At 38.9% G+C, this 26,294-nt stretch overlaps 1 protein-coding gene across 1 annotated transcript; it reads left to right on the top strand.

The window, feature by feature from the left end:
* The first annotated feature begins 16,703 nt into the window (after positions 1-16,703).
* On the top strand, positions 16,704-24,592 carry LOC131315601 (protein ECERIFERUM 26-like). Its single transcript, XM_058344762.1, has 2 exons — positions 16,704-17,280; positions 23,623-24,592. Exons 1-2 carry the CDS (start codon positions 16,861-16,863, stop codon positions 24,559-24,561), a joined length of 1,359 nt encoding a protein of 452 aa, XP_058200745.1. The 5' UTR covers positions 16,704-16,860; the 3' UTR covers positions 24,562-24,592.
* The last annotated feature ends 1,702 nt before the right edge of the window (positions 24,593-26,294 follow it).

Here is a 26,294-nt window from a genome sequence, read left to right as displayed (position 1 = left end):
GAGCATTGGGAGAAACATAGAGATGGTCTTGGACGTGAATCAAGGACCAAGTTGGATGGACCCAATTGTGGAGTTTTTACGAGATGAAACATTCCCTTTGGACAAAAAGGAGGCCCATAAAATCAGGACCAAATCTGCTCGGTTCTGGTTATCCCTAGAAGGAAAATTGTATAGGAAGTCTTTTACAGGACCCTACTTGCTTTGTGTGCATCCTAAGATGGTGCAAAAGTTCCTCCACGAAATTCACGAGGGAACTTGTGGAAGCCATGCTGGTGGCCGGTCCATAGCCCACCGAGCAATCACCCAAGGATATTGGTGGCCGTACATGCAAGAAGATGCTAAGGTGTACGTTAAAATTTGTGAGAAGTGTCAGAAATTTTCACCAATGATTCGAACACCAGCCGAGGACCTGGTGCCGCTGACAAGTTCCTGGCCGTTTGCTCAATGGGGAATGGACATAGTGGGTCCACTACACAAAGCAACTGGGAATCGAAAATTCCTACTAGTTGCAACAGATTACTTCACTAAGTGGATCGAGGCAGAGCCACTGGCCAAGATCACTGAACCTATGATAGAAAGGTTCGTATGGAAGAGCATCATAACTCGCTTTGGGGTACCTTATTCGTTGATTACAGACAATGGGTCACAATTTCAGAAGAAGTTCAAAACTTTCTGTGCCCAGTATGGGATAAGAAATTATTACTCAACTCCAGCCTACCCTCAAAGCAACGGACAAGCAGAGGCTTCAAACAAAACAATTCTTGATGGGATTAAGAAACGTTTGGATAAAGCAAAGGGGAAATGGCCCGATGAATTGCCATTGGTTCTATGGGCATACCGAACAACGCCTAGGAGGTCTACGGGAGAGACCCCCTATTCATTAGCATATGGAACCGAAGCCGTTATTCCATTGGAAGTGGGTCTGCCGACCAATAGGACCACTTTGGTTGAAAGTGGAGGAAATGATAGAGCTTTGGAGATTGAATTAGACCTTTCCTAGGAACAACAAGAGCGGGCCCTGGTGCACTTGCCCTCATACCAAGAGCAGCTCATCAAGAGTTACAACAAGAATGTACACCCACGAGAGTTTGGTGTTAGAGATCTTGTGCTACGAAAGGTGCTCGGCAATACGAAAGTTGCCAATGAGGGAAAGTTAGGGGCCAATTGGGAAGGCCCATATCGAGTTACAGAAATCGCGGGCATTGGGGCTTATCGATTGGCAGACTTGGATGGGAACCCAGTGCCAAGACCTTGGAATGTCCATAATCTGAGAAAGTTTTTTATATGAATAAATTTTTCTTTATGCACATCGTGATTGTGTGAGAGTTACCAATAAAACTCTCTTGTGTTCTAGTTTTGTTATCCTAGTTGCAAGGGTACGAATAACGCCCTCTTGAGTTTTTACAGATTATGAATAAAGTTACTCTTTTTTAAGTATAACTGTTGTGTTCTTGGTATTTGTTTTAAATACGAACTAAGAGATTCGTTTCCCTTATTCGTATTGGGGAGCCGGGTATACACTTAAAGTACGTGAAACTTAAAACACAACGTATGAAACACTTGTGTGATTTTGAACCTTTTAAGTACGTAAAACTTAAACGCAAGTACGAAACACTTGTGTAATATTTTAAGTACGTGAAACTTAACAAATACGAGTATGAAAACACTTGTATGGAATTTAAGTACGAGAGACTTAAAACCTTAAGATGCATACGAGAATATGCACAAACTTGAAAGCATACGAATATATGCATAAGTACGAGAGACTTACTTATAGTAAGTACGAGAAACTTACTTACATCAAGTACAAAATACTTAACGGTTTCACAGGCAGTATTCCAAAACACCAAACATCCATGTTAAAAACACAGCATATGAAGATTGTCCCATGACAAAAAACAAATCCAAAACAAAATGAAGATAGAACTCATTCATCTTCAGTAAGATCTTGGACATTTGTAGGAGCAGTTGTAGGAGCTGCTGGTGCAGTCAACTCTTCTGTGGTATTCTCATCTCCAAGTGGACCACCACTGACTTCCTTTTGGCCAGGGTTGGTCATATCATCCTGTGGCTCCACTTCAGAAACAGGTTGCTCAGACACATTCACCGCCTGCTCTTCATCTCTCTCCTCTGAAATATCTTCCTCACAGCTAACAGCAGCACTTGGTAGTTCAATGTTGGTCCAGAGCGGAGATGACTCAGGAATCTCAGCCTTTGCAAGGCACGCTGTCCAGGATGCCACCCATATTTGGTCTTAAATCCCAGGCATCTGGTTCGCGTAGCTGTCTGTAGCTACTTTGATTCCCTCATTGTATCCCTTTTCAAATGCAGCTTTGGCTTCAGTCTGGCTTGTTTCAAGTTCTTTCAAAGTTTGTGCGAGACTGTCCTCAGCCCCCTTCAGTTGTCCCTTCAAGCCATCTACTACCCCCAGGGCCTGGTTTCTTTCTCTCTCAAGCTTGATGATGGTACGTTGAAGCTTGGTGTTCTCACTTACAAGCTTGACACGTTGGGGCTCAGACTAGCTAAGCTTTTGAGCCATGGCCACCATTTTTTGCATCACCTGGAACGTTCAAAACAGTTAAACATGGATACCAAACGCTATGGTATGCTATGGTTTACAAAGCGAAACTTTACCTTGGCATTGTGAGACATGAATGAGCTTAGAAGGTTGTCAGGCGAGCTTGCCACCTCTTTCTGCATGTCCCCTGGCAGTAGAAAGGCTTGGGACAGGGCAAGGGCAGTGCCTTCTGACTCAACGCTGTCCCGAGCAGTGATAGCTCGGCTCCCGTGCGAGAATGAAGGAGCCCAGATAGGAGCAGGAGATGAAGAGGATGGTGGGGGTCTTTCTTGGGATTCTTCCACCCATTGACGTTTTTCTCTGTGGAGGGCTTCAATTTCTTCTAGAGAAAATCCAAGAGGAGCGTCAGTTTGAGTCTGGATACGACGGCCATGACCTTGACCACCTTGGCCCCGAACAGTACCACGACCCCGACCAGGAATGGTGAGGAGGCTGCCTAAGTCAATTGGCCGGTTCATCTCTGAAGGTGAGAGGGTATGGCCGCTGGAAGACGAGTTGGATGTGGAACTGGAAGCTTCCTCAGCAAGAGGGATTGGTTCGTCAGAAATTGGAGGAGTCCGGGAACGCCTCTCTTCTTGTTCAGGGACTGGTCTTGAAGGACCAGCTACTGCAGGGATGTCAGCTGCACGGGTACGCCGATCAATAAAACCCCCGTATGATGCTTTGTAGCTGAGTAGTACCTGAGCCGCTCTTGCTCGGCCAGCAAGGTATGTCCCTTCACCGTTGAAAGCAAGTGCTCGTCTGATATCAGCTACATGCACTTGAGGGGTTATGATATTATAACCTCGGTTAATGTTTGATGCTGAAACAAAGCAAAGCACAAATAATTAGAAGCACGAAAAAGCTTTTCCTATGAAAAAGGGCAAAACATATGAATTAAGGGGAAAGCACTAACGTGGGCTCCCTGAATACGTGAGGGGCATGGAAACCAATCATTTGGCCGTCCTCATTTCTGGGTTCGAAGTTGCCCATAACGATCAGAAAGTCGTCGTCATCCCCTCGAGCAGAGTCAGGGAGTTCAAGGACTAGCTTCTTTCTAGAATCCCTACTTTTCAAATAATATGTAAGGGCATCCCCGGTTCTGGAGATACTATATAAATGGTGAATGTCGTATAAACCTAGAGAAGTCCCTAACATCTGGTTTAGGGCATTTATGCCCATAACTACTCGAAAGAAATTAGCAGAAACCTGCATTGGCGAAAGCCTGTAATATGCTAAGACTTGGCGGAGCAGAGGGGCTAAGGGAAACCTAACTCCGCCTTCAACGACGGCTACTACTGGAATGTGAAAGGTGTCGAAATCGAAGCTTTCACGAATGGCATCCTCAGGAGCCAAAACAGTAGCTACGTTGTCAGGAATCCCATATCGAGATCTGAAACTAGCCATGGTTTGAGGAGTATTACAGTGTCTCCGAAATCTTCCCATTACCAGAAATGTTTTTGGGGTTCTTTGAAATGTAAAGAAAAGGGGACGATGAAACCCTAACAAGAGATTGTAAACAATCCACCAAGAGAAATGGAGCAGTAAGGAGAAGACTGGTGACTTACGAAAATAGTCGATTGAATCCCTAAGAGCAGAAAGGAGGAGATCTTGAAATGATGAACAGAGCTTCAATGGCGGGTAAAACTTGAAATCGTCTCTTTCTGCAAAGGGAGTCTAAGAGAGAGATTGAGGTTTTTCAAAATGGGACGAAAACCCAAAAATACCCTAAAAGTTGGTGGCGTACGTGAAACGTCATCCCAGACGCCGTTTGAGCGTTCCGTTTCCCAAAAACACGTCTGTCCGTATTAAATATGAGCAATACAATGATCGACACGTGTAAAGATTAGGGTTAAAAAGCCTGTGACGGCCTGTGACGGCCAGATGAAAAGATGTTTTCGCCTTGGTAAAATGATGAAACATTGCACCAATATATGAAATAGGGTGCAGGGACAAAATAAATTTGCTCCGTAAAAGAGTTTTACTCGTCATCTAAGTAAATTATAAACGAGTAAGGCTGGGGAGCAATTGTAGGGAGGTATTCCCAAACAGGTACAAAATGAGCCCGAGCACGGTCAAAAAAAAGGTCAACACGCTATGGACCAATGACATGAGAAGTCAATGGTTCAGAGAGGTTGCACGATTCTCAGTGCAATAACACGAGATGTTATTGGACCAAATACAAAGAAAATGACATGAGATGCCACTGTTCAAGAAACTTGTTCGGCAAGAGAGAGCCGAACAGGAGAGAGAAGTCATGAGATGGCCGAACAAAGAGAGAAGTAACTGGTCCAGGCTGTTTGTTCGGCCATGAGATGGCCGAACAAAGAGAGAAGTAACTGGTCCAGGCTGTTTGTTCGGCCATGAGATGGCCGAACAAAGAGAGAAGTCCTATTAGAGGGAACATTCTAGAAGGGTCCAGAATCACTGGTATTCCGTTAAATGATGAGATCCCAAGAATATAGGATCTAAGAAAGATACCCAACGAGTATGGGATGTTCGGCTTGTTATGGAAAGAGTCCTACAAGGATTAAGGAAATAAACTGATAAGGGAACGAGAATCCAAGAGATTCTAGTTTTCCTATACGAGGTAGGAAACCTAGGGCAACATGGATACTTGGGCTGCAAGCATCCATAAATCTATAAATAAGATGTAAACCTAGAGGTAAAAGGTACACAATACATTGTATTATTCGATATTCACCTACTGATAATTAGGGTTTTCTTTAGTACGAAATACTAACAAAGGTATCGGAGGGCCTTTGCCACGAGAGGCAAAGGTGCATTCACTCATTGTCTGTTTTGCAGAATAAGGGTTTCGTTGACAAACTAGGGTTCCGGTCAAGAGGCACGTGAAGCCGTTGCATTCCAGTGCTTTTCAAAGCACTACTTGAATTTATCCACCTACAGCCTATATAAAAGCATGTTAGGGTTATGATTTGTACACAATCAATAATACATAATTTTGTTTTTCTTCACAAGTTCCTTGGTTTGGATGATTATGAACTGTTGATGAATTTAAATTAGGTCAAACGATATTCCTAGTTGTTGATAATCTGGATAGATAACGGCGTTGTCAACAAAAAGCAGTCTTTAATAAAAAAAAATCTTTATTGATGAATCTGCTAAATGTGACATTATCATCGTAATAATCATATTATTGAGGACTCTAAGTCTGGCATTACTAATTGCTCCCACGCTAATATTTTTTCGCATCTCGCATTTGTCTCCCAAATCGAGCAGAAAAAAATGAGTCATGGATGCTAGCTAGTAATTTATTCGCATGTTATTAGCCTTTCCGTGTCACACAAAATAAAGACAGGGAGAGAAAAATAGCAGAAGCAAAGAGAGAGTTAAGAAAATTTCTTCCCTAACAGGGAAAAAAATTCTACCACAACCAGAAGGCCAGAACAACCTTAGACGAACAAACCCAACTATAGAGAGGTCAAATTTAAATTGTTTGACTTCGTGGCTCACATTGTCCGCCTACATCTCCTAACTGCCACTCGTGTTTTTTAGTTTTTTAAAGAGGGTAAACAAAATTAAATTCTCTTTAATGACTTTCCCGACTCCCAAGTCCCGCCTCGCAAAAGTATCAATTACCACGAATTATTGAAAAATGTATCCGAATCTTGACGCAACGTCAACTAACAAACATTTCAAAACAATGTCAACGGTAACTTCCCCATGCATACATCACATGTATATAATAAAACCCACTATCTATCTATATATAGTACAAAACAGATCGGTTAGCGAAGCCAACCAAATGGTACCTTAAGAGAGTAAGCCCTGACATTGGCATCTCGTGGCTCTCGAAATTTGACTTCGTAGTTGACAACTCCAGTCGAATTTTGGTCTTCCCGTCATAGTTTTAAATCACGGTATCGGTCGCCATCGCGGTATCGGTCGCGGTATATCGGTATCGGGACATATCGGTGATACATCGCGGGAATCGGGTGTCGCGATTATGAATTTTTAAAAATCATCAGCAACATGTATAAAACTTGAAATATATACTTTTGCGGCTTTTGCCTCCAACATTGGCTTAAATTATCACATTTTAATTAATTTAAGACATGTAATAGCCCATTCTCTTCATGTGAAATATCCGATAATTTATCAAAACCCGTAAGTCAATAAAATTTTACAAAAAATGAGAATAATGTTGCAACATGTGTATTTGTAAAACATGGGGTTTTTCTCTAGTCTCACATTGGTAAGTTATAAAACTTCTATCTACTTTAAATAAATTTGCACTTTAATGGATTTGTGAATGAGGACTCAAGGAGAAGCCTCGCGCATTCAGGAAAATGGGCGGCAATTTGGAAAATTGATTCGAAAACCAGTTAACCGGATGCGCGTCACGAGTTATTCGCACAGGAGGGGTGCAAATCCGGGATTTCAGCCTCTTGCACACACTGCGATTAAGCTCATATTTTGCTAAAATTCTGAAACATTTTTTTTTCCCTTTTCCCGCCGAAATTTTTTCGTTTTCCCTTTTTCCCACCGAAAATTTTCCTTTTTGTCCCCTTTATCGAGCAAGATGCATGGCATGGTTTTCTTGACAATATATGCTTATAAAAAGGTTTGAGCCATGAGATGAGAGAGAAACTCCCTCTGTATTGACTATTGAGCAGTAATTTTTCTGTTTGGCTTGTGATTTCATGCATCGCGACAAAGGTCTGACCCACAGTATGCATGGCTTCAAAGGTTGGACCCACAGTAAGTCACTAACCCCCAACTGTCTCTCTGTTTTTTAAGAGTAAGAATGTGTTCTTATAAACTTATAAGTCTAAAAAAAATTTTAGTATTTTTTACATTTCGTAAAATTTATTTAGCTTTTTGTCGTACTCTTTGGAGTTAATCGTTCGTTTTGACAAGACGAATCAAAAAAGTATAAAAATATAGACAAATGTTGAAAACATTCGTATAAGACGGCACTTTAAATAAATAGGTTAATTTGATACTTTTTTTCGTCTTTTAGTGAATTCTTTTTGCTTTTGGTTATATTTTTGTACTTCTTAAACTGCTTTCGTCGAGATGGATAATTAATCAAAAAAATATTACGCAAATCTAACAAAAATTTAAAAAAGATAAGCAAAACACACAAAACGAAAATATAAGTTACGTTTACAAGTACTCACCCTAAATGAATGTTGGTCCCTTATTGGACAAGTAATTTAAGTTTTCCAACTGCCTTCCTCCAATGACAGCACGGTCTTATTCGATTTGAGTTTTGAGGGTGATTTTTTAAGTAACTTTAGCTTATAAAGGTTATAATGGCACAACATATAGGATCTCGATGCATTAATCCGATATTTCAAGACGATTCTACCGATTTTCATAGACTTTTAGCACATATTTTACACGTATAATATGGCCATGTTCGTTTCAAACTCTATACTAAAATTTTCTTCTCTGCGCACGGTCTTTAACAAATTTGTATTCTCATTTCTCTATCTATCTCGTCTCATTCATTACCCAAAAAAAATCATCTCAAAACCCAAAACCAACATGGCCTCTATGTTTTGATATTGACTTCAAAGTGGTCTTATTTTACCCAACGAAAATATATCTTGTTTTTTGCTGGGGCCACTGAGGTGAATGAAAACTAGGAGTGAAAACGTAGCGATTCCACAAGCATTCAATCAGGGGGGCCGACAGTGGATGGAAACTAATGGTGAGGAAGGTTCTCGCGTCAACTCTAACGGTTGGCTGTCTGTGCTGTCAGAAGGCCCTTACTAGGGTAGGGCTCTTTTAATAATTCTCTAATCACATATACTTACGCACATAATTACATAAATTCTCATATCAAACATGGATCCACACATCTGTGACACTGTGTGTGGGTCCCAGATTTAATATGAGAGTTTGTGTGATTGTGTGTATAAGTGCGGGTTTGAAAAGAATAAGTTTAAGTCTGTGTGATTTAGGGTCACTTGAATTCAAGCACAACATCAAACATAACCTTTAACATTTATGTGGGGCTCATACGCACTTGGCCAGTTCATCAAAAGTTCTTTCTTTTTCTTATATCTAATACTCAACAATTCAAACACAATACCAAATACAACCCCTTACATACATATAGAGTAATTTGAGCCAATTTGAGAGAAGACAGGTTGAGGGCCATGGTTTTTATTATTGGAGACTTTCTGATATCATATTAATATTGGACCAACCAAACATTGACAGACCCCTACCGTACAGGTTTCTCAATAAAATGGTACGCACTGGTCAGTATTGAAAGGAAAATGATTTTGTCACTTCATTATTTGTTAACGTCACTCCTCTGCAAGTGTATTTTTGCACGAAAAATACACTTGCAAGAAAGTAGTGTTAACAAAAAATGAAGTGACAAAATCAGCAGCCAATTCAAATCCCAATTATTATATAATCACATACACTTACACAAACATTGTGCATATCACTCATAATTTTTGGTGGATCCCACATACACGAGAGGTATAGTGTGTCTAGGACCCAATGTAAATGAATTTGTGTAAATATTTACGCATTTGTGGCTGTAGAATAATTGATTCAAACCCTTAACCTCCCATCTCATTATCCAAGGGTTTTTTTTGTGGTGGGATACCATTTCGGTTCCTCTATATATAGTCAGTTCAACGGGGTGACGATGGTGTCCTGCACGTGCCCAAAATGGGCTATATTTCCGCCTAATTTCAAAGCATTGCCAGCCATTTCCTCCATGTGATTGACTTGATGTGAGCTGTTAAGGTAAATTGACTACATTACTTTTTTTCCCCATCTGAGATGCACCTACTTTTTACTACTCGAACGACCAATGGTTCATTAATTTTCTCCAACGACCAATGGTTCATTAATTTTCTTTCCACGGCTTTTTACTACTCCAACGACCAATGGTTCATTAATTTTCTTTCCACGGCTTCGGTGTGAATATTTTTTTCAACTTTCGAAATAAAGTTATTTTACCAAACAACATTGTTAATCACACAAACATTTGTGCACAGATTTTATTATGAGGCCTATCACGAATCCCACACAAATAATTCGATCCGTTCAATAGATGTAAAATATTTTTTCAATGGTTCTCATGAAAAATCAACTCAATCTGATACTTATAGGTGTTCAATCCAATCATTCAACTTTTTATTCAGATTTTCGACTGTATCTATAGTATCAGATTGAGATGATTTTTCGTGGGGACCTTTAAAAAAATGTATATTTATTGAATGGCTCGGATTATTTATGTGAGATCTGTGTGAATACCAAAACAAAATCTGTGTACAATTTATTTGTGTGGACAGACTTACTATTTTCCAAATTTGGACACCAAAACAAGCTTGCAATTTTTCCTTCACAATAAAAGTTCACTACAAATATCGAACCATTGTTCATGAGTTATTTATTAAAATATTATTTTTATCTTTAAAGCTCTCATGATTAACTCTCTACTCTTTGTTTGGGATCATGTAGAGCAGATACTTATTATGACAGCCCTATAAACAAAAATTAATCATAATCCTTTAGAATAAAATGGTTAGAAAAATAAGATATTCGCCTCGGGTCAAACGGATTAAAAATTGGGGCACTTAATTTTTTTAACCATATTTTTTAATATACAAAAGGTCTAAAAAATTAAGTGCTCCAATTTTTATTCCATTTGAATGGGTGCGAAAATCATATTTTTTGATCATTTTATCCTAAAGGGTCGTAATTAATTTTTGTCTCTAGCACTATCATAATCAAGTATTTGCTCTACAGGCTCCCAAATAAAGAACAAATATTTAATTATGAGAGCCCTCCAGACTAAAATTAATTTGACCCTTTAAGCTAAAATGATCAAAAAATAAAATTTTCGTATCGATTCAAACAAATTTAAAATTGGAGCACTTAATACAGTCTAAGAAAAATTAAACAGACAAAAAATATAAATTTTAATTGATGATAAATAGTGTTGGTGTAGTTATGAAAGAAGAAAAAGTTGATAGCTAAACCAAAAATATGTACTATTCATAAGGTAGTTTATCTACAGTATTTATTAGTGTACATGTTGTTAAGCATGCAGCCTAAAATGGTAAAGGAAACTAGTAGTAGTAAAGTAAAACAAAAAGGAAAATGATTTTGCCACTCCCTTTTTTTTGTTAACGCCACTCCCTTATAAGTGTATTTTTGCACCAAAAATACACTTGCAGGGGAATGACATTAACAAAAAAGGGAGTGGCAAAATCAGCAGCCAACAAAAAATAGGAAAAGTAACTTTTGTGGGAAAGTGTGCGTGATTTTGTAAGAAAAATAACAACATACTCTTTTTATTATTTACAGGGAATGGTGGGTTATTTCCGTCATTTTAGGAGTAGACTTTTTACTTGCACAAGCTCTCAGAAAACATATAAAATTTAAGAGGTAAAGGGACCCACTTATAGTCACCCCAGAGGGCTGACGACAGATTTTGCCAATGACGAAATAAGGATTCAATATCCTTGGGAGAGAACACTTTTGTGGGCAACGTGCCCTTAGAAATTCTGTTTTCTAAAACAGAGCCCAAGATCGAGGAAGCGCTAGCGGAACGAGCCCTCAATTCAGAGTCACTACTTAGATTTGAAGGTCCGACACCCAAGGAACCAAACTTGAAACGCTTTATACACCATTTGATTTGAAAAAAAAGTGAAAACACCAGTCCGTCATGACCATATCTGGGTTCGGGAGCCATGTTACGAAAGGGGAAGGTTTTTAAGGCACCCCTTTTGCCCAATTTAGAGATCGGTCTCTACTTAGACATTCTGTGAACAGATTCGAGATTTTTCTTTATTAATCAATTTTTTAGCCAATTATGACGAGGAAATAGTTAAAATGGGGACTTAAACTGTAACAGCTTGCAGGATGTGATGACATAGTGGATGGCATGGTACAATAAGCAAATAAATGAGATAAAAGTCAGAATATACTGCTAAACAACTGAAACAGTGCATCAACAGGAAATTGGCCCGAATAATGATCAACTTGCATGCAATGATCTACGTGCATACAAGTAGACCTGTTCACGCCAATGTCCCATCCACGCGCGTGGATTAGCTTGTTTTCAATAGACTTGATTTTTATCCCTCTCTAGGCTCTGGAATGACCAATGCTCACCCAGAAACAAACCAAGCAGTTTATATGTACAGGGAATTACATAATACAAACAGAACAGATATTAAATCGAAATACACCCCATAAACAGTGTGGGGGAATTAAACAAAGGTCAAAAGCCAAGTTACTCATACAAAGCCAATCATTGGAATGATTCTTTAACCTGCGCGCGCAGGTAGAAGGACAGGCGAGCGCCTATTCTGACTGGACTTCTAGTAATTAGTGTTGCACACCAGGACCATATTTAGTAGCAACCCGGGGGCATTCCAAAGCATTAAACATGCATTTTTGAATAACTACTAAGAAATTTATCATCTAAAACTGTAAATCAAGTTTTAATATGCAGCAAGGTGTTCTATATGCTATTAAAAACATAAAATGCCAACATCCCTATCCCCACACTGGTCTATGCGTGCAGCTAAGGATTGGCACACGCATACAGTTGGGCGCAAATGTGAATGGCCACATGACCCTTGTAGCCTTGGCCCTGTCAGCTCCCCTCAGGAATCAAAACAATAAACATGAAGGTTTTACACCTTTGCTTAAGTGTTTGAAAACAGGTTTAAACTTTGGAATTTGGTGGTTGAAGATGGAAGTAATGGGTGTTTTAGCGGTAATGAGGAATGTAAAATTGGAAATAGAGAGAGTTAAGACTTGTATGTAATGTCTTTTGCTTAAATTTTTGTAACTTAGAGATTTTGTAACCCTTTGAATGGAAGACTAATAGGGTTATTTATAGGCAAAAAGGAAGTGGAAATGGTGGAGATACAACCAGCCTTGTGGTTGCATGGTGGTGAGAGTTCCCCAAAAGGTGATAGGAGTGGTTGTGAGAGAGGGGGAGCTGGCGTGATCCCCGAGCTACCAGGGAGGTTCAACTGGCTTAGTAACTGCCTGATGATGGTTTCTGTAGCCGGCCAAAAAGTGATGGGACAGGAGGTTGACCATGATGGTTTCTGTAGCCGGCCAAAAAGTGATGAGACAGGAGGTTGACCGGCGCGCGTGGGTTTCGGACCAACGCACGCATATCAAACCTACCACTATGCTGGTCAATGGTCAAAGTTTGACCTTTGACCAACACCTGGCATGTAACGATCCACTCCATCTTTGTACAATATTGTCCGCTTTGGACACCCAAAGTTCATAAGACTTCCCAGTAGGTCACTCATCCCTGGACTACCCCTGGATGAACATACTTAAATGTAAAGTTTCTATGCGTTTTTGGCCCGCCCTCACGGTTTTAAAATGCCTTGTACAAGTAGGAGGGATCTTTTCTTATAAATCATGACCTACCCCCTCCCGTCTGGACAGAACCTGCTACCTTGTAGTACTGCCGGCCACCGGAAAGTGGGGTGTCACAATCTATCCCCCTTAGGAATGCAACGTCATCGTTGCACAGGCCCAGCAACCTCCCCTGGGGTCCGTGGCACTAGACAGCATCCTACCCATCACTTTGCCTAGGGCGGGGCTCTGATACCATTTGTAACGATCTGCTCCATCTTTGTACAATATGTCCACTTTGGACGCCCAAAGCCCATAAGACTTCCCAGTAGGTCACCCATCCCTGAACTACCCCAGGATGAACAAGCGTAATTGTGAAGTTCCTATGCGCTTTTGGCCCGCCCTCACGGTTTTGAAAGGCCTTGTACAAGTAGGAGTGATCTTTTTTTATAAACCATGACCTACCCCCTCCCGTCCGGACGGAGCCTGCTACCCTGCAGTATCGCCGGCCACCAGAAAGCGGGGTGTCATATGGCAGGTTAACTGGCGTGCTCAGATTTCAGATCCACGCACGTTGGTCAAACCTTGGGCTAGGGTTTGTGGTTCAGGATTTAAGGTTGAAAAGGGATTCCAAATACTCAAAGTTCAAATCATTATCTTTCTCAAGACTGTTTTTGATCCAACTCATCATCCGGGAAACAAAAAAAATCGAAAAACAAAGTAAAAATCAATTGGGAAACCCAAATTGGGGTATCTACAACTTCAAAAAATATAGTTATTAGTAGAGCAAGATGGGCTAGGTTTAATTTGGAAACTAGATTCTGGAATTGGGATTCAAATTTCATGAGTTTCACCGTTTCAGAAAAAGGGTCCGAATTTTCTCTAGTTGTATGGTTGAAAATAGAGAGCAACAATTATTTAGATTCTCTCCAATGCCAAAAGCAATTATTTAGATTTGCTCGAAGACTCTTCCCGCGAAGAATCTTCGGGTCTTCGAGCGGAAAAAGTCTTCGAGCCAATCCATAATTTTAGAACTGGACAATTCAGATTACAACGGGAGAGGATCCATTTTCTTAAAATAAAAAAAATAAAAAAATAAAAAAAGAGAGGGAAGGGAGAGAATTGAATATTGTTGCTTATTCTTTTATTATTGCTAGGGAAAAAAATTGAACAAAAGACAGAAAAAATAAGGCAAACCAGCCCTAAACAGGCCAAGGGGCGAATCTACCTCAAGCACAAGAGAGTCACGCGCGTGACCCTCCTGCAATTTTCGATTTTTATTATTATTATTATTATTTTTTTGAAATTTTGAGAACCGAAACAAGTTTAGATGGGAAACTGGCTAAATGAGTCTTAGCAGTGGAAACTGGAAACGCGAACGGGCTTGGGCCTTTCGATTATGAAAACTGGTAATTACAGTACAACAATAATGCCACCACATAAAATACAAATTAAGCTTCAGCCCCACCGCAGGGCGCTCTCTCTCTCTCTAAAACATGACATGTCTGCTCTGGAAACTCTGGGGAAATTCACGGTACTGTTGAAAGGGTGTTTAATTTCTGCGATGAACATCGTGAAAAATTGACGACTGAATCGAATGAATGATTATTCCGAATGAATGATTAGTGGTTGAACAATAGAAATGTTTAAATATTTTATCTTCTCGTTAAGAATCAAAGTTATGCTTGGAAGGTGACCCCTCTATATAGAAATTCTAGATCCGCCACTGGCCCTAAGTTTGGAACTATTTGGTTCTAACATTAGCAGACCTAAGTTTGGAACTATTTGGTTCTAACATTAGCAGAACCTAACATTCTTTTGAAAATGACTATCTACCAAATGGTCAGTTCATGAAATTTTTTAATTTATGCTTAAAATTGTGAATACCTATATGAAATGAAATACACAGGGCGGGAATAGGGTAGATCGGAATTGAATTTATGATATCTCAATATCCCATTTCTTATATATCCTGCCAGAGAAAATCGGACACTCGTTAAGTTCGGAAATAATTGGGTTTCTATTTAGTACTTACCGTTGCAATTTGCACTAGCCCTTGTTTCAACTAAACTAAAAGTTATAGTACTTAATTGATTTTTTTATGTCTTTATTCAAAAAAAAAATAGCGTTTGTAGTTTTGCTCCAAACTAGCATTCCCTTTACAATAATTCTGATTTTTTTATGGGTAGTGATAATACCAAAATTATTTTTATTAGTGCTAAAACTTCAGTGCATAAAAGACTTATATACTGAACATGGTACAAGTCTTTTATGCACTAGAATTTTGAAACTAGCAAAATCAATTTTTAACACTATCATTTCCCTTTTTCATTTGGTACTCAAAAGTGACATAAGTGCATATAGCAAATGCCCAGATTCATATTAGATCCCTACGAGAATTTTCCACGTGTACGATAATCGTGGGATCATAGGCGCAAGTGAATTTTCCCTTGCGTTTCTTTCTTTTAAGGAACTTCCAGGTTTAACCCCCGCCGTCAACAAAATCTCATAAGATCACAGGAGGTTTTTGAGGTCTTTCACTTTGTGACTTCAAATAACAATTTAGGTACACATAAGTTCATCCAGACACCCATTTATTAAAAAAAAAAATTCTAAATTTTGGATACTTTGTTTGATCGAGTAGACATTTAAATTAAAAGAACGTTTAGGAAAACACAAGTATGTTTCTAACAATTTTTAAATACTTTTTTTTTTTTTGGTAATGAAGAGTGATCCTTGGACCAGTTTGCACGCACCACATGACTAATTTCTCTAGCCCCCACCAGCCTTTGCTAACCCAAAGGATTTTTTTCCATGTAGTGGCCCCTAGGACTTTTAACAATGCAGGGGAGTCGAACATGGAACTTTAGGGTGGTAAGCCCCTCCATTTTTGCTTATATTTGAAAGTCTTGCTGTTTATCTTTCAAAAGAACGACCACATAGAATTATAATTACTTATTGTATCAACTCTAGTAGGTCCTTTTTGCACAAGACTCTGTTCATGACATCCTAGCTAGTAGAAGGCAAGCTTGGTCACACAAAAATAAGCCGAGGGCCACATAAATGGTTCCGTACACCCTGATATATGGGGAAAAAACAAGAGAGATAACCTATCGGCCAGTGGTGGGGCCACTTGAGGATGAGTTGGGGCACGAGCCCCTACTAAATACTCTCTATTATTGTTTTCTCAAATTTTGAATTATTTCTATAAATTTGCTTCTTAGAAAAAAAATTCTTTATTTAATCACTTTAATACATTTTGTATATCATTTCGTTCTCAACTTTTTATTTCAAATATTATAACAATTCCACTACACTTGCAAAGTGAGATGTTTAATGAAAAAAACAGCCACCACTTACCAATTCATGAAACTCTCCAATGCATAATGTCCAAATTTGCATAAGCATTTATTAATTTTTCGAAGAAAATATATTCTCTTCCATTTATCTTATAAGTGGAACATTTGACAAATATCAAAGATGAAAAAACCTGCTCATAAACAGAGGAAAACTTTCAAGGCCAAATACATCGAATGATCTCTAAAAGTCTCCTGCCAGTGTATGTATATATCTGAACTTTGGCCCAACTAGCCTTGGGCTTAGTACTACCTCTGTCCCATAAAAAAATGTTTGGTCCGTAAAATTAGAACTAAAAATAATACAATTTTTTCAAGATAAATGCAAACTTTTCTTAAAGAAAATCTATTATTTTGAAGTTCTCGTTTTGCGGACCAAAAATTTATTTTGAAACGGAGGGAGTATAAAAGAACCGTCTCATATGAATCATGAAAACTTCATTTCTCCACTAAACAAGGGTTTGTTTTTTCTGTTAGACATGAAAACCTGACCACGTTCAAGCCAATTTCCAAAAATAAAATGGCCTTTGTAAATACAAATTTTGCACCTGCATACATTAAACTTAGATCACCAAGCAAGTAGGAAATTGGGTTTAGTCCCAAAATCCAGTCATGTCGGATCAAATCACAATCTTATGCAAACGGACCGTGGTCAGCACCAAGCCAGTCCAGCCCGGGAAATTCCATCACCTATCGGCTCTGGACAGGGTCATGGAACTGAACCGGATCCGAATGGTGTACTATTACAAGACTCCTCTGCGTCAGGCTGTCGAGGCAGTAACCAAGAATCTGAGAGAGTCCATATCCGAAATGCTTAACGGGTTTCCTATGGTGACGGGCCGGCTAATGAATAACGATGAAGGGCAGTGGATGATCAAGTGCAATGACGCAGGAGTGAGACTGGTGGAGGCGCGGGCGAAGGGGAGCGTGGAGGGGTGGTTAAGGCGCATGGATCGGGAGAAAGAGCTTTTGCTTGTCCATTGGGAGGATATGTATTACAAGCCCTATTTTTGGTCTACGTTTTATGTTCAGGTAAATTTCTGTTCCAAATAACGATTAACTTGTTTGGAAGAATTTTCAATCCTTTTCCATTTTCACCTGCAATCTGCAAGTTCTGTTTAGTGGACTTATTACCTGTCTAGTTTTACAGTGGTAGTGGAAGTGTGAAAAAAATTTCTATCCAGTTTTTCAAGAACGTGCATATATCTAAGTCCTTCTGGGGCTGTATTGATTGTTTTGCCAAGTGGTGGCTCTAGAAATTTTTGAAAGGGTGTTCTAGAATTACTTGACTTCATTACCTCTATTAGTGAACAGAATATACACAAAATTTTATATAGTTGTACGAATGGTGCGATAGAAAACGTAAAAATACATCAGATTTGTCAATTTTTCTTGACAAAATTAAATTTTCCATTTTGATCAAAGAGTAATTAGGTGCATAAATCCACAATTTTTTGAGAAAATTGTGGCCAATAGGTTCTCACGAATCTTATAGGATATATTCTCTTCTTTCTGGGGATGTGGAGTGGAGTATCGTTCAGAATGAAGCTAGAGCTTGATATACTACTACCAATAGGTCATTCTTTTTCTCTCTATATTTTAAACGGTTTTGCTATTGTCAGTTAAGAACACAAGAAGATAAGGAAACATGTATCTATGTGTACTTTTTATACTCTTTAATACATATTCACACACTTATTATTGTCAGTCAATTGGGCTGATTTTAGAATTTTTCTATTTTAAATATTATTGTCATTAGGAATATGTATCCTGTTTTGGCTAATGTATAAAGTGTCCAATTACAAATTATTTGAGTTGACGGATGTTCATAATATATGGTTGAGTGTTCCAATAAAGCCTAAAATAAAATTCAAACAAATAAAATTGTAGGATGTTCACTTGACCACTCAACCCTAAGGGTGGAGCCGCCTCTGGGATTCACTTTTGTCCTGTGTGATGTTTTTACAATCAAGTTGTGGGACTGTTATAATCAAAGTGTGAGATTTTTAAAGTGTGGAAATTTTGCATGTGTGAGGATTTAGAACATAAAAATTTATTAGAAATGGAGAACCTTAATTACTGGGGTATTGTTGAAAAAAATGGCCAAAAATCCTTATCGGAAAGTTATGTTCATTTGGGCTGAATGTGGACGTTCACATCTTCTTGGTTTTTACATTCATTTTCATTTTCAAGTTGGTACGTGACCGCGTCGTTTCGTGTCAAAAATAAATTTATAAAAGCTTGGAGTTAACTACTACTCCGTAGAATAGTGGTTATGACCAAGTATCGATCCGCAGGGACAAATTGGCTAAGTTACTATAATTCAATCAACTTCTAGATTAGCTAATTAAATTAAAGAGCAATTTAATTAAAAGATTTAGAAATGATGGAGGGAAATATCTAGAGTTTCGAATCCACCCCTACCGCGTAACAACAATATACATAAGCTAGGTTTATTTATTCGAATCAAAAGAGATTATCGCTAGGGCTTGTAAACCCTAACGATAATCATCAAGAAAATAATCGGGTTGTTAGAAGGCATAAACTATCTCATAGCGTGGACTGTCTCTCAGTAGCACGATCTGGCCACCTAACGACCCGATTCGTCTTACAAACATAATCTATCTCAGAACTCCAACCACAAATAGTGAAAACTATTGCAAAACTAGGTATTTGAAGTCGCGAATACAAATACTCAATCGATAGGAAGAAGTAAAATCAATGCATTCAATTGCAATGAAAAGAGTTTTGAGTTTCACAATCGATCTGAAAAACAAACCAAAACCTATGCATAGACAAGGATACTTGGCGCAGAGTTTCATCGTCCCTCTAGACAAGAAGTTTAGCCGGCCATGGAAAAGAGACAACTTTATCTTGATTTAGCCTCCATCCTTCAATACTCTTCCGCCGTTGCCATGGCCGAAACTAAACTAATTTTCCGTTCCAAAAGCCAACTCCCCATTCAGTCGGTTTCCATTTGTTTTTAATAGGGTTTTAATGAACTAATCACATAAAGGCCCTTCAAACTTCGCTTAATAATTAGTTGACACTCTAACTTTGAGTAACTTCGTATTTCGACATCGCAGTTCTTTTAAATAACGTTTTTATCCAAAATCTTGGGTAATGAGCTCGAGCAACCTCTAAACAAAATAAAAAGCAAAATCAATATCAAGTAACAAATATAAATAATTAACAAATGTAGTTTGGAGGGCCAAAATATCAATATTTCGGCACTCATCACGCCCCCCAACTTACAATTTCCTAGTCCCTAGCAAACTAAAATAAATGCAACTAATGAAAATAAGTAAAATGGATAGTTCTCTTAATGCCCCGGGTGGCCCCGGTAGGACAAGTGAAATCTCGTAAAAGTGCGAGGGTTATCAGCAATGAACACCCACAAACACGAAGAACGTTTCAACACAAAAATCACAACCTATCATGCAACTCATCGACATATCAAGCATAGGACACAAAGCTAACACAAAGATATAGCAAGGCAAACATAGTTCCGAGGGCTAACAATTCAAGAAATAAACTGTGGCACTTAAGCTTAGCGTGTGTGAATATGGGCCTCAATCACATATGAACAATAACCAACAGCTCTTTCCGGACCGAGCCTCGACTTCAATTCTCACCGTGTCATGCACTCACAAATGAAATCACTTGAAACAAGGTGCATTATGAACTCTCGAGTGTGCGGTACGGAGGTTACGTAAATGGAAAGCAAAGAACTCCGCACACTATAACACGAAAAGGACCCTTTATGTAGTGGACGCACAATCTCATGAACAAAATACCAAGCATTGAAACTCTCCACCAATCAATCCTCAACCCAACACCCCTAAAGATCAAACAGGACTTCACTCAAGGTTATAGCATTAGGGATGGGATAATCTATCAAGGCTAGGGTAAAAATAGATTCAAGAGTGAGAAAATATGCGAGTATTTCAACTAAACTGGGCAAATATGCAATGTGTACCTTGCTAACATTAATTCAAATCCACCTTATCTCTCCTTCTAACCCTTCAACATCTTTCAATTACAAAGCAACCATTCCCCCTTTTTCCAACTTATCGGTGCCCCTTTTTTCTTTTTGTATTTTGTTGTGTTTCTTTGATGCTCCCCTCTTAGGGAAGGGAGATGGTGCATTCAAACATGATGGGAACAGGGCTTTAGGCACATAGGGTGGTACCTTAGAGCCCTTTGACATGGGAGTGGGTGGTATAGGTGTGATTGGAGGGGTTCCTTCCTTACTCTGTGAACTCTCCTCCCAAAAGTCATTGGGGTTAGAGGGAGCCAAATGCTCCTTCGGCTTCTCTTTCTCTGGTTGAGTTTTGACCTTTCTCTTATTGCGCAATGTCATGACTACTTTTGCGTCAGCAGGGGCGGTTTCATGAACCCCAAATTGTCCTTTAGGGGGTTGGACGGGCTACCTTTTTCCTTACAACTCAGCGCATTGGCTATTTGACCCACTTGGGTCTCTAACCTCGCGATGGACTGTGTGTTGGTACGCACCTGCTGTTAGGTGTCATTTAGTCTGTCAAGCGCTTGTAGCACCTTTTCCTCAAAGGATGGATCCCTCGAGGGCTAGGGAGGTGCTTGTTGGTAATTTTGTGAGCGATAGGCCGCAGGATTGAATGTAGTATTAAAGGGCTGAGGTTGCTAGGTAGAGGAGCTGCCTTGCTCCTGCGATTTCCATGAGAAGTTGGGGTGTTTGCTCCATCCCAGGTTGTAAGTACTAGAACATGGATCATTACGTGGTTAGGAGAAACCCCGTGCATTAGAGTACCCCTATGTAGCATTGACTTGCTCCTCCACAAAAATGGGGAATTGTGGCGCCGCAGGACAATCGGTAATGAAATGGACTGGACTAGCACATAAAGAACATGCCCCCTGATAAGGTGGAGGCTGCGGGGTGGCCTGTCCCATGCAAAGAAGCTTTTCAACCTTTTCAGTCAATATTTCTACTTTAGAATGAAGGTCATGAGATGGTTTAATCTCGTTCATACCTCGTGGCTTATCAGAACCAGCAGTGACTGACTTACCTCTCCTCTCAAAAGAAACATTTTGTAGGACATTTTGTAGGGACCCTTCGCTCCTAGTTTCGAACAACTGCTAGGCATCCTCTTCATTCTTAACCATCACAGAGCCTCCACATGAGGCATCAACCATCACACGATGCGGTAGAAGCAGCCCAGAATAAAAACTTTGTACTAACTGCCACTTAGGTATGTCATCGTGCAGACACTTACAAATGAGATCCCCATATCTCTCCCAAGCCTCATAGAACTGTTCATTCGCAGCTTGTTGAAAAGTGGTAATCTCCTGCCAAAGTTTGAGTGTTTTTCCTATAGGGAAGAATTTCTTAAGGAATGCCGCACTCATTTGTGCCCAAGATGTTATAGAATTAGCTGGCAAAGTACTAAGCCAATGTTTGGCGTTCCCTATCAAAGTGAATTGAAACAAAATCAATCTCAATGCATCCATCGAAAAATTATGAATTAAAAGCATGGGACTGAGGGCTTCAAATTTAGTGATGTGTTGATATGGATTCTCTTTAGATTGCCCTTGAAACTTAAGTAACATTTGGAGTGTACCGGGCTTAATCTCATAGTTGTTAGCCGTGATCGTGGGTAGTCGTACACATGATGGTGTAGTGTACGCTGTGGGGGTGAAGTGTGAGTTGAGAGGGAGGGGGTCAGGTACAACTAAGTCCCTATGCTCATCAGCCATTGTGACTAAATTGGTCTTTTTGTGAACCCTGCGTCTCCTTTCTAAGTCCAAATTAACAGGAATGAGTTCAGGTTCCTGAGACCGACGACCAAGCATGCAAGTTCAATACCCCACAAGTGAAAAAAAAAATGAGGTACCTCCAGACACATACACTAATTCACCAAAAAGAAAAACAAAACTCACAGTGGGTCAACAAAATCGCTTTATATCACGGCACCGCTACTCCACAATAATTTTCGCTCGTTTTGTCACCTCGTAACCTGTAGCTAAAAGTACCAGAACTAACAAACAAAATTAAAATAAATAACAATGAACTAAACTAAAAACTAATTGAATTAATGCAACCGTGCAAACTGTCCCCGGCAACGGCGCCAAAATTTGACCACGTCGTTCCGTGTCAAAAATAAATTTATAAAACCTTGGAGTTAACTACTACTCCGTAGAATAGTGGTTAAGACCAAGTGTCGATCTGCAGGGACAGATTGGCTACGTTACTATAATTCAATCAACTTCTAGATTAATTTGAAAAAGTAAAGATTGATTGGTTGATTTGTTTTGAAGAGCTAATTAAACTAAAGAGCAATTTAATTAAAAGATTTAGAGATGATGGAGGGAAATATCTAGGGTTTCGAATCCACCCCTACCGCGTAACAACAATATGCATAAGCTAGGTTTATTTATTCGAATCAAAAGAGATTATCGCTAGGGCTTGCGAAAAGGCATAAACTATCTCATCGCACGGACCGTCTCTCAGTAGCACGGTCTGGCCACCTAACGGCACGATTCGTCTTACGAGCATAATCTATGTAAAAACTCCAACCACAAACAGTGAAAACTATTGCAAAACTAGGTATTTGAAATCGCGAATACAAATACTCAATCAATAGGAAGAAGTAAAATCAATCCATTCAATTGCAATGAAAAAGGTTCTGAGTTTCACAATCGATCCAAAAAATAAACCAAAACCTATGCATAGACAAGGTTACTTGGCGTAAAGTTTCATCGTCCCCCTAGATAAGAAATTTAGCCGGCCATGGAAAAGAGACAAATTGATCTTGATTTAGCCTCCATCCTTCAATACTCTTTTGCAGTTGCCATGGCCGAAACTAAACTAATTTTCCGTTCCAAATGCTGACTCTCCATTCAGTCGGTTTCCATTTGTTTCTAATAGGGCTTTAATGAACTAATCACATAAAGGCCCTTCAAACTTCGCTTAATAATTATTTGACACTCTAACTTTGAGTAACTTCGTATTTCGACCTCGCAGTTGTTTTAAATGACGTTTTTGTCCAAAATCTTGGGTAATGAGCTCAAGCAACCTATAAACAAAATAAAAGCAAAATCAATATCAAGTAACAAATATAAATAATTAATAAATGTAGTTTGGATGGCCAAAATATCAATATTTCGGCACTCATCAGTACGATCAAAAATTCTTTAGGTTTGCATGACCGACTAGGATTTCTACAATTTCAGTTCTGAAGTTGGAGCTCTAAATTTGAAAAAATTTATATTCAAGTTTCTCTTCGTCGCCATAATTTTTGTATTGTTACTCTCTGCTTGATTTGACAAATGTAAGATTTTTAATTTGTCTCATTTTCTCTTGCCATTGGGAATTTTGATTTATTAATCCATTTCCAGCTCACTGAATTTGAAGAAGACGGTCTAGCAATCGGCCTAAGCTGCACCCACCTCCTAGTTGATCCTCCTTCTGGTGCAATGTTCATCAAGGCATGGGCCGACGTAACCCTTGGCGGCAAAATGCTCACTCCTCCTCTCTTCCAGCCACTACCACTGCCAAAACCTGGCAACAAAAACACCAACCACCAAACTTACACCGCCTTAATCGATCGTTACAAAACATCAATACAAAATCCAACTCCTCACATGGTTAAGAAACATGCAACTGTTACATTCGGGTTTACATACGAAATGGTGCAATCCTGTATAGCCATGGCTAAAATCGTAGGTGCCCCCAAGGATTCATCCCTGACGGCCTTTGAAGCCCTAGCTGGGCTGTTTTGGGTTTGTGTGAGGAAAATAAAAGGAGAAGGAAATGGCACTCTAACAAAGATGTCTATAGGTTTGGATATGAGAGAAACCCTAGGTTTGGAGAAGGGTTTCTTCGAAAATTGCATGGTGTACCATAAAGTTCCTGCATGGGAATGTTTGGGAGATCAAAATGGATTATCAGGAGCAACTTTTGCTATAAGGCAAGCAGTGAAGAAGATTGAAAATAAAAGGATGCTCGATTTGATTGAGTGGTTGGAAGGTGATAATTCTGAATCCTATTCAATATCCACAATTAGCGGTCAAGACTTAATTTGTGCTAAATTGGATAACGTGGTGTCAAATTCAACCATATTTGAAGATTGTTATGATCCAATTCGAGTTTCTTGTTACATTGAGCCTGTGTTGGGAGAAGGGCAAGTACTAATCCTTCCGTCGCCATCGGAGGAGGGTGGATTCAGCAGGGTGGCTATGGTTACACTACCAGAGGATGAGGTTGTCAAGTTGTGTGAAGATGCTCTTCTCCATCAATTTAACCCGACTATTTTAATGGGAGTAGGCAAATCATGAAATATTGTTTAGGTTCATACAACTGTACAAGGTGATAGATCCTACAATATGTACCCATTGGACTCCTTAAAGACAAAGCTTTAGATAAGAATATTGTTAGTGAGGATAAGGGTTATAGTTATACTTATATGCATCTATATTATAAAACAGAGTGGTTTCTGTAGAAAATGTCTAAGCATTGAAACGAAAATAACATCTACAACCGTTAGATCGCTTCATATTAATTTTTAGCCATAAGATTATTTCTTTTTTAAAAGATATAGAGAATATTCTCTTCATAAATCTATGTCTCTTTATCCTCATTTTTTAGATAATGTATCTCTATGTAATTGTTGTCTTTAATGATCAAATAGAAAAATATCTCAAAATAGTAATTGACTCTTTGTGGATATTATGTTTATCGCGTATAAAAGTCGGATAAAATAACTAATTTATTTAAGTTGAAACTATTTTACATTCTGATGTGTCTTTAGGTACGGACATTTGCTAGTAAATAAATAAATAAGAACACCTAGTATACATATATATATGTCTGTGTTCAGATAGATACATGTATCCAAATGTTATTGTGAGCAGTACGCATAGAAAATCTCAAGAAATTTCTTGGGACTTGTGAAATGAACAAATAATTATTGTGGTTATGGTTGGTGTTTCATCTCTTTTTTTTAACAATGAAGAAACAATATTTGGATAAAATGGTAGTAAAAATCAATTGACAAAAGATTTCTGAAAATGGATGTCAAGAAAATATGACATAATAAGTACTCAAGAGCATGTACGGAGTATGCTCCCGAACTTGTGTTAAAAATGGGGCGGAACTTACAATTCACGTGAGAGAAGTCGAACCACTGTTCACAATGTGACATAATTATCAAATTATGTGAGAGCAAGAATGTCGGCTCGCAGCCAATGCTTGCCGTGACAGCGGAAGCTCATGCCGGACTTCTGTTTGCTCTTCTCTGGGAGGTTGCTTCTATTGGTGTTTGCTCACTGATGTTTCGTGAGCGCGCAGGTGATTGACGCTCGTGGATAGCATATCCACCGATGATTTCATCTGTGCTTCATCCGGTTTGAGCTGTGGATCCTGTAGGATCTTCTACTATCAAGGTTTGACTGGGTTCTATATGCCCACGATTTTCGATGGTCTGCTTTTGCAGTGGTGCCCATGTTTGAACTTTGATAGTTTTGGTTCTTTCTTGTATCCTTTGTTGAAATCATTGTCCTTTGGGCTTTGATATGAATGGATTGACTATTCTTCAAGGATCATTAGTCAATAGTCATTACTATTTGAATACTCAGTTGATTTACTTTTTTACAATCACAAATTTTTTATTAATCTTTAAAGAGGATACAAATATTAAACGAATCTCGGGCACACCGGCTTGGTTGAGTTAACCCGTACTACATGCTACATGAACATTTCAGAATGAAAATAAATGAATTTCTTGCTATCTCTTCATCATTCAGATTAAAAATACAATGTGATTTGAATGCAGTCGTCATTTTCCTCATTTCGTATGAGAAAAGGAGAGAAAGTTGTGAGTTAATTAACTAGGTGTACATTAGTAAGCCTTGTTCGTTTCGAGGTCTCAAAATTTTTGGGCACGGTTTTCAATAAATTTTGCTCTATCTATTTCTCTATCCATTCATTACTCTCAATAATTTTCCTCAAAACCCAAACCAAATAGGACAGTCTTTTAAAATTAAAAGTTGACAGAATGTAAGATAAATTA

This window comes from Rhododendron vialii, chromosome 2a (genome assembly GCF_030253575.1).
Source record: "Rhododendron vialii isolate Sample 1 chromosome 2a, ASM3025357v1".
In the NCBI taxonomy this organism is placed as follows: Eukaryota; Viridiplantae; Streptophyta; class Magnoliopsida; order Ericales; family Ericaceae; genus Rhododendron; species Rhododendron vialii.
The sequence above is the reverse complement of the archived record's forward strand: the minus strand, read 5'-3'. Positions and strand labels throughout refer to the sequence as shown.